We start from the raw sequence: 10,299 nt of genomic DNA, 5'->3' as shown, positions 1-10,299 counted from the left end.
GTACAACATACATTGGTTTAGTAGTAAGCTCTATTTTTACAGGCAGGAAGAATCTTCCTGTGTGGCTTGTAAGACAGTAAACACCTCACCAGCACCCTGCTTCAAATATACCAAGTGATGTAAATTAGATCTTCAGCAGCTAACAAACTGTAACTACAGAGTTAATTTATTACTGAGCTGGGCATCCTGTTATTGATTAGGTACCAAAATTAAAAGGTTTCTGAAGAAGGAACACTATTCTCTAAATACAAAATGGAACAAGCAGTTCAACTGTAATTAGCAGTTATGTTTAATTTTCCAGGACAGACTTAAAGTGCCAGGATGTCTGTCTATGTGCTGAAAGTAGTAACAAGGTCACAACTGCAGGTACTAAATGCACAGTAATTTACACATCTTGACTGTTTCCCACAGTCACTGAAAAAAGTTGTTTAGTTGAACCACTTTGAAAACTTGTTTGTTTGAAGAAGAAGACAAAAGACCCAACATCCCTATTGATATACTTAGTTCTTTCTGTCACCTCTAAAGGGTGACAGAAAGAACTAAAGCTTGCCCTACTCATCCTGACAAGATGGTATGGCAAGGTAGGTCTAACACTAAAAATACTAACAAATTGCACCTACTGATAATTAAAATAAGCAAGCTACAGAATTAGGTATAAAATCTTGAGGAATAAAACCTAGAAAAACATTTGCTTCAATATTTTAAATCTTTTTTTTCTTCATTGTCTGTTTTTAGGAAGGAACAGACTGTTTCTTTTAAGATGCTATCTTAAAGAAGAAGCAAGATATTAAATATTGCTGACATACAAATTAAAAAGGAAATACAAAATGCAACAGCATTTTTCATTTTGTAAAAGCTATCATGCTTTAATCACAGAATGGTAGAGGCTGGAAGGAGCCTCTTGAGAGCTTCTTCTGTCAAATTCTGTTTTCTATGTATTAAATTGAAACAATTTTCTAAAAGACACTTTGGTGGCAGTAATATTTTCCTATTTAATAAAGTTCCCAGAAGAGAGGAAAGCAGCTAGTAAGAAAATAGTTTCTACCAATCTCTAAAACTGATATGCACTATCAAATCTGAAATAGAATTCTAAATTTGAATACTGAATTGGTAAACACAAAAATATACCCACTGGTATTTATAAAGAGACTTGTGGATGTCCCCTCAAGTTGATATTACTTCAAAGCTATAATCATAACTAAAAGTTGGGTTAGGGAATGCCCATTCACCTGAATTTGTTTTTAGAAAGAAAGCTTCCAGCAGTGCATTACAGATGTCTCAACATAATTAAGTTTCTGAACTCTGACACCTCAAAGAAACTTCAGTAGTCACTACTTCCCTACTCAAGCTGTTTTAGTTTCTTGAATGGCATGGCTATGACTAGTAATGTCTTCAAAAGATTCCTGCTGTAGCAGAGATGGGGCTGCAGGCAAGCCATCATGAAAATCTCTCACTCTCCTAACTCTGCTTGGTGTGACCTTAACCGACTACAGCTGACTTGTGATACAAGAGTTCTGGGGTATTAAATAGATACAAAATGGCAAGGCTGTCTCACTTCAAGGCACTTCAGGCTCATGATTGAAGTTTGAGGGACCCAAATTAATTTCTTTGCTGTACTACCAATGTTTTATGCACTGTTATGCAAGTCTAATTTTTTTTTTTTTTTTTGCCTTTTCATCTTCAAAACCGGGAGAGACATAGTATTATGAGGGAAAATACATCAAAAGATTCTTGCATGCCTGCATGCAAGAGCTGAACAATCTTATGCAAGAATTTTAGGCCAGCTTCATACGCTGGAATGTTAGCAGTCAGCTTTCAGATAACGTACGCCACAAATTGCAAGAACAGATGAAAATGCCTATTGTTGTTTTTGTGCACATTTCATCTCCAAACTATACTTGCTTCCCCTTTTTCCCACTGCAAAATAAAGTGAAAATGTAACTCAATTTCATCATTCAAAACACAAATAATAATTTTAAACAGCTTCAGGTTTTGGTACATTGTACATGTCCAGATCTAAACCCATATTTTGCCCCCCACAGCCAATGCCAAATGTTATTATTTGAGCCTTCTTTATGATGATTAAGATTCCATCCCTACCCTACAGCAAAGCTGAATCGTGGTTGATATATGAATACCCTGGTACTAAGTTTCATGCTGGTATGTTTTGTTGAATATTTATAATAGACTAGTCTAGACTTTCTTTCCCACTTCTCGGTGTTCTATCATGGAAATAAATGTCATCACACACAGAATTCCCTTTACAATTTTGTCAGCACTTATACTAACAGAAAGAGGTCCTGCCCCAGAACTGACACTGCAAGTTATTTTCAGGTGTTGAATTACAGAAATAAGATACTTGGGGGAAAAAAACAACAAACCAACCAAAAAACCCCAGAAACTCCACCCTTCTTTAAAATCCTCTCAATGCCCTTACTCACATGCTATACCAGCATCTCTTCAACAAGCAGCTCTACTTTTCAACAAAATTTAAGTTTCCATGGCAACATTTCATTTTCTTGCCCTACTTAATACACCCCATAGAATATATAGGCATATAGGACAGAAGCAGACTATAAAGTTACTTTTTTCTGTCTGGAAAAGGGAATGGGCAAGTTTTCAACAGAACTGATGCTCCAAGGACAAGGAAAAAAAAAATAAATAGAAACAACTCATTATATTATGTTTAAAAAATTAAATGATACATATCTTACCTAGCTTTGGAAATACTATTAAATATTCTGCATTGCACTGAGGACAAGCAACTCTAGCAGTACTGTTTCCTCTTTGCTTTTCATCCACCCAGCGCTGCAGACAAGTCTGATGAACCCATTTCGTAGAGCCCCTGCACCTGCAAGGTCTCACCCACTCTGCTGTCCGATCATCCTCATCAGTAGCAAAACAAACCCAGCAGCTTCTGTAATTATAGGAAGGAAAAAAGAAGATTTTTTTTCTATTTTTACATGCTTAAAATAAACTTTCACATGTGAAAGCATGTAGTTTTAGCAACTGTGCAGCCAGAGGAGATGATGCTTGCTGTTTAATTCTTAATCACCAGAAAACTAAGTATTTTGTACCACAGTCTCGTTCTGGTATTAACATACAGTTTTAACATAACATCGCAGACAGCTAATCAAGTGCTTTCAGCACATTGTGAATTACTAATTTAACTTTTAGGTAATTTATGAATTAAAAAGCTTTGAGACTGTAGTTTGTTCTCTGAATAATTCAACACAGGAATAATCCATCTATTTTTTAATGTATTGTCATGTTCTACAGCAGACATTTTGGTAATTTTTTTTTTAAGTAAAAGTAAGATCAATACAGTAATCTGTTCCTTGGGAAAGTAACTCCAATCCACTTAAATGACAACAGATGAGACACAAAACAAACTAAATTATATTCAATTCATTCCTTCCCTTTGAATAGGGAAAATACTTAATTCAGATAAAACAATTTTATGCAATACAAATTGTTCCAAAGTACTTCAAGAATACTATTGTACCTCTAGAAGAAGAGATTTCTGCACTGAAGATTTATCTGCATATACAGAATTCAAGCCTATTAATTCTATAAGAAGAAAACACAAAACTGACAGGCTCTGTGACCTGACCTGAAGAGTGCACACATCCTAATAATCATCAGATCAGATATCTGGGATTTAGGCCAGACCCTTGGACACCTTACAACTCACAATAGAAAGTAAAATATGAACCTGAACTAGGAAAATATCAGATATGTCAACCCAGTAATTTAGTTTTTACTGTAAAATACCTTGTCAATTCCCCTACTGAAGATACTGAAGTTTAGATAATAAACCACAATATAATAAACATCTCACTACAAATATGATCTGGTTTGGTATTATTTAAAAATACATACTTTTCACAAGCCAGTCCATTTATAGCTCATGATTGAATTGAATATATGATGATCATAGAATACTATTTTGGATGGTACCCTATTTTAAACTGAAAATGTCTCTTCATGGAAATAACTATGCTTTTTTCCATAGGAATCACAGTGCCTATAAAATATTTGCAAGAGATTCCCTTAGAGCATTAAATCTTTTTCTGCTTTATAGCAGTGGAAGTATGCCAGAATTAAGCTGCAAGCATGTAAGAGCAGAACATAGCCTGTAGCAACTTATTAGTGGCATACTTGTGAAAGGCAACATAATCTGAGATGCAGAATCCAGGGAAGACTGCAGGAAAAGGTATTTAATATTGAAAAATAGGTTAAAAAAAACACTGTCAAATCTAGCCATCCAGTTTTAAATACAGAACATATTATAGTATGTACATTGGTGCTGTAAAACTAGAGCTGCATACATTTACATTCCAGAAGACTGTTCAGCTGAAAGACTGACATCCTGAATCACAATTGCAATTTCTTCTGTTCTTGCTAACGGGAAGGTAAAAGCAAAGTCTGAGTTGGCATATTTCTGTCCTTCACTACATCTGTTGAAATGGTCATTTTTTTCACTCCTGTAACACCATCCCTATTTTCACCTTCATGCTCCTCCAGATTGGCACCCACAGCAGGCCAAAATAAAACATTAACTTCCCTATGCAGGAGAAGGAAAGGCAGCCAAGCCACAAATGAGTAAATCTACATGAAAATGTTGAGATCACAAAGATTTGCAAGTATTACAAAGCATGGCAGACACTGTGATTCACTGCACTTGCTATCAAGGTCTTCTTCAAGGAACACAAATCCTTGCAATATTTATACATTTTCTATTTGCACCAAGAAACCCCCAAAATCACATTAAAACAACCCCAACCAATATAAGACTACTGATAATTGTACTTCCTTGGCATTTGTTTTTTTGCTGCATTGAACATTTGCTCCTTCATTCCACATCCTATTGAGGCCTGTAACTGCTCTACATTTGTAATTCAGATTTTTATTTTTAAACAAAAGGCATCACAACAGAGCTACTTAGACCTGTGTGTGCCAGTATGGTCAAATGCTACCACACCACAGAAGCCTATTCCAATAATGACATATTTAAGCACGAATATAACCTTGCTATACTGAAATTTTAGCTACTGAATTTGGCCATGAATGCTCTAATGATAAAATTCTGTGCAAGATTTCTGCTGAAGTCAAGAAAGTTTTCTGTAAGTCAAGAAAAACACACATCTTTTCCTTAATTGCTTCATCCAATTTCTTGCCAAACTTATCTGAAAACCTGAAAGGCCCATGAAAACAATAAAATCCTTTACAGACTTCAACCTTTACCAAGTCATGAATAATGAACAGCAAATTCCTTGAATTCTGTCACCAGCTTTATCTCTTTCCATTGACAGCAGCTGTAGCAGAAAGGGCTAATAGAACCATTTCAAAACAAGTACTTTGGCTCTTGCCAGGTTTTCCATTTTCTTGTACTGAATAAAATATGACCTTGATTCTTACCACTGAATCAGGTTGCTGCTCAGATAACCTGAAATAGAAAAGGTTGACAAGGTGGAACACAGTATTGTTTCTGATTGAAACTTAAACCCTTTTCCTTGATGACTTTCTACAGAGCCAAATCAATAACACTAATGTATTTTTCCCACACTTCCTTGGCTTATAAAAAAAAGGCAAAACAAAACATACATAAAACCCAGGTCAATGTAATTATTTCAGCTTTGAATATAAGGTTAGCCTTTTAGACTCGGCTTCCCTGCAGCTAAAGCTCAGGGAGGCAGTGGAGTCACCAACACTGGAGGTGTTTAGGAAGAGACTTGATAGGGTGCTTGGTGCCATGGTTTAGTTGATTAGATGGTGTTGGATGATAGGTTGGACACTATGATCTCAAAGGTCTCTTCCAACCTGGTTAATTCTATTCTATTCTCCAGTCTCAATTCTGACACTTGAGAATAACATTCCCTCATGTTCAGTGGCACAAACATGAACCTCATGCAAACCCAGAAAACTTCTGACAAAATTCTTGCAAGACTCTTAGCAGGACCTAACTCTTACTGTGGAAATGCAAATTTGAACACACATGAAAGCCATGACCAAAAAAGCAGTTTTTCCTCTCATTTCAGATCCCTCATAAAATAGAAGAAATACATTTAAGAAAGCTTGTGCATTTTCCCCTCATTATAAAACACACTGCTTGCCCTTAAAGCAGCAGGAATTTGCTGGTATCTTGCTATGGTAGTAAAGTATGCCTGTTCTGCTAAGGAGTGACTGAGTGGCTTATTGCAACTAGGTTCACATGAGAAACTTAAGAATTGAAAAGTCTGGTTAGCAATGATAGCGCAGAGCCAATGCGGTGGTAGGTGAAAATGTGTTTTGGAAGAAATGACTGAAAGCACTCCAGTACCTGGCTACAAAAAGGCATTGTTCCAAAGGATGACCCACAAATCTGCTGTTTGGAAGAGGCAATTTTTCACAAGCTTCTGAAAGAAATTTTATTGACAAATATCTTTGATAAAGAATAGTGGTAAGCCTCTGCTAACCCTACTAACTACACTGTAAATACTGTAGGATCATGTTTAAGTGGGAAGGCTAGGATGTTGGAAAAAAAAGAGTTACCTAGTAGCACACATCACTAGGCTGCTTTGGAGCTGGCTAAAGTTTTAGTTGGGGAACACAGCAAACTGCTCTCTCAAACAGTAAGAGAAACAAGGTATTGCAAATGCTGTTGCTAAGCACTTCCTTTTCCTGAAATGGAAAGAACCATCAGGAATAAGATTCTTGTGCTAGAGGCCACTACCTGGTCATAACCAAATGCAAGCCTAGCCTACATATCCCTGATAAAGGCTACAAAGAGGGTAATATCACTTAACCTGAGAAATGCTATTTTATGTCATGTTTCACTGTGGAGATTAACTGCTGGAAGCAAATGAACTCAACTGCAAAGCCTAAAGCATCATGAAGACTTCAAAGCAGAACGAATACAACACCTACCCACTACAGGGGTAGAAGTTTGCTAGCAGAGGAAGACTGCAACAGGATTATAGATGGAGCACTACTCTTTCTCCAGTACTTTCCTGGCCATCACACAGCAGAAAATCCTTTTATCTTGAACCCAAGCTATATCAAACTCAAACTCCTTACATCCTCCTTACTCCCCCCCTTACTAAGGGGAAACACACACACACAGAGCAGGGAACAAAAATACTAGTGCAAAAAAGTAGTTTTAGATGCTCCATCTGACTTCTGTAGACCCTTTTGAAGGCAAAATGGCATGCCACACTGGCTTGCTCAACTTGAAAACATGTTGTCACCTCAGAACAAAGTCTAAACTCTTCAAAGAAAGGTCCTGAAAGTCATCTGGCCTAATACCCAATTCTGCTCTGCTCAGTTGTCAAGGATAGGGTGTAATCATAGAATAGCCCAGGCCAGAAGGGACCTCCAAAGGTCATCTATTCCGACGTCCCTGCAGACAGCAGGAATATCCTCAACTAGAGCAGCTTGCCCAGGGCCTTGTTGAGCCTTACCTTGAATATCTTCAGGGAAGGAGCCTCAACCACCTCCCTAGGCAAACTGTTCCAGTGTTCAACCACCCTCATAATAAGAAACTTCTTCCTGATATCCAACACAAATCTGCCCTTCTCGAGTTTGAAGCCATTGCCCCTTGTCCTGTCCCTGCAGGCCTTTGTAAACAGTCTCCTGTAGGCCTCCTTCAGGTATTGGAAGGCTGTTATTAGGTCTCCCCAGGGCCTCCTCTTCCTCAGGATGAAGAACTCCAGCTCCCTCAGCCTGTCCTCATAGCAGAGGTGCTCCAATCCCCTGATCATTTTCATGGCCCTCCTCTGGATCCTCTCCATCAGGTCCATGTCCTTTCTATATTGAGGGCTCCAGACCTCCAGGGTCCAGACACAGTACTCCAGGTGAGGTCTCACCAGAGCAGTGTGGCAGAATCATCTCTTTGGATCTGCCGGCAATACATCTTTTGATGCAGCCCAGGATGTGATTTGCCTTCTGGGCTGAGTAATCCTGAGTAAAGGAGAAGCTGATAAAATCTAGAACAATGGTAATCAGACTTCACTACAAAAGTAGTGCTTTCATTGGAAAACAGCAGGGAAAGGCTAAACAGAGAGTATCACACTAGTATTAGTGTGAGCATATAGCCACAGAAGTGGCATCCATATATAGGTTCTAACTTTCTCTAACTACAGAATGGCATTGTTTATACTAAAATTTTTAAAAGCTTTTAATAAAAGCCCATGGATGACTGAAACCCAATGAACAGTCAAACATATTAAAACAAAGCACAGAACCATTAACTAGAAAATGGACCAGGAAAATCTAGTGGTTACCAGAAGTTCAACTTCAAATTATTCATGTATTCTCAATTATGGCTCCAATTAAGGAGAAGTATTTTACACCTGACTTAACCACACTATAAAAAGAGAGAAATATGAGTAAATGGTAGTCCACAGAATTCTGCTGGCAACTTTATAGCTTGAAGATAAAATTAAACCTTTGGCTCCCAGTCACCACCCATTGTGCTCGAGTCATGCCTTACAAGGCTCTTACGACTTTTACTTCTACCCAACTTGGAATCAGATATTCCTCCCCAGATATGCTTTTTGCAGAGGCTTCAAAATTCAGTTCTCATTAAGGCTTTGTTTAATACTACCATACTGTCACTTTTACAAAAGGAAAATTTGAGAAGTTACCAAGGCCTGAGCTTTGCTGTGAGCCTCCAAATAAAGAACTTTGCTGTTGCAAACACTTAGTTCTTAAGGGAGGGAAAATGGGGCTTTCCTAAAAAAGTGCAAAAGACATCAGGTAAAACTATTACTCAACCAATAGGCACCTTATTGCTAAAACACGACATCTTTTGCTAATTAAACTGCTATATATTAGCAGCCAGGCATTACCACCCTCACAATTTAAGCTACTAAGTGCCTGCTAGGGGGCAGGAACACTGACTCTTACCATCATGTGTAGAAAGAAAAATAAAAGTAAAACAAACAAGTATCTCTGTCTCATTTCAATCATTTGAGGCCTTCTGGGAAAAGTATTTTGAACTATACCCTAGATTACAATTGTTATGACCTGCTATTACAGTCATCATTTCCTTATTGAGAAGGAAAAAAAAAAAAAAAAAAACCATTTGCATCACTGTTTTCAGTAGTTCAGTCAACACTCTCTTCAGTTAGATGCAATTTAAACCAAGGCATAGAAAATGGTGGGAAAAAAACCAAGAACATTTATCAAGAACAGCACAGAAAATTACTCAGTTGGCACTCAAACTTAAGTAGAGAATAGAAAGAAGATTTGTGTGAAAATGATCAATATAGGCAGCAAGAAAATTCATCTGAAACTTTACAAAGGAGGTGATTTCTTCATGAAAAAGAGGTTCTAAGTACGCTATGATACCTTCAGATACTGCTACAAATGAATTACATACACAAAAGATTCCCCAGTAAATGTTCCCAGAAAACAAATTCCAAACATTATTGAAGAATTTAAAAATACTAGCACTGTGGCCAACCTTTACATCAAAATAACTTCACTTACAGCATGCTGCTTGCTTGAAAATGCTGCCCATGGACCAAGGTTAGGAATCACTTCACAACTGCTTCATTGCTTTGTCATAACTCTGTAATTAGTTGTGCGAGTTGAGAAGGAAAACTGTATCCATTTTTCCTTCTATTAGCCACAATATAAGTTAAAGCAAGTGCTTGGTCAACTTCAAGTAATTTAACCTTCATTCATTCAAGTTCAACAAGGGATAAGAAATTTTAGCCCTTTGTATCTCCTGGAAGATTTACTTTTCCATAATAGAAGGTTATCATGTACTTATTAGCTTCCTTAATTGAACACTAACTATATCTGTGTTTTCAAAGATTGCAATCAAAATGTTTTTAATCTGCTGTTTTAAACCAGAATGTTAAAATATAACTCACAGTTCTCAAGAAGATGAAAATATGTATTTTCTATTAACTATTCTATTAGCATTAAACAGTATTACTTTGCATTGGGGGGAAGGGGAAGAGATTTGCATCAGAAAAATACCAATACTAGTATATGTGGTATGTGTACAGAGTTTGATGACAGATGTTACAAATATGAGAAGTAACACAGAATAGAGCAACTTTGACATGTCTAAAAATGTAACCACACTGACATTAAAGACTGCTGCTATGACTAGCAAAAGATAAAAGAAATGCAAAGTTATGTTCCCTTCAGAGCACATGCTACATGAGCTCAATCTCTGCAGCAATCTTACATTATCACCCACGTAATGTAACAACGTAAAAAAGATCTTGTGCCAAAAGATTAATAAGTTACAGAAGAAAACACATTAGCATAGACTTCAGCTGTTACAGACCAAACTTAGGG

The 10,299-nt window shown here is 37.1% G+C and overlaps 1 protein-coding gene across 2 annotated transcripts in view; it reads right to left on the bottom strand.

Moving 5' to 3' along the window:
- The window catches only part of MARCHF5 (membrane associated ring-CH-type finger 5), a 29,910-nt gene that overhangs the window by 8,927 nt on the left and 10,684 nt on the right, over positions 1 to 10,299 (bottom strand). For both annotated transcript variants that reach the window (XM_068139649.1, XM_068139648.1), the window contains exon 2: positions 2,715 to 2,917. In XM_068139649.1, the coding sequence (XP_067995750.1) occupies positions 2,715 to 2,917 (203 nt within the window). The remainder of the gene's footprint in view (positions 1 to 2,714; positions 2,918 to 10,299) is intronic.

This window comes from Melanerpes formicivorus, unplaced genomic scaffold (assembly GCF_026170545.1).
Source record: "Melanerpes formicivorus ecotype bairdi unplaced genomic scaffold, bMelFor1.0.p_v2 SCAF_6, whole genome shotgun sequence".
Classification (NCBI taxonomy): domain Eukaryota; kingdom Metazoa; phylum Chordata; class Aves; order Piciformes; family Picidae; genus Melanerpes; species Melanerpes formicivorus.
Note: the sequence above shows the minus strand (reverse complement) of the source record. Positions and strands in the feature narration are given on the sequence as shown.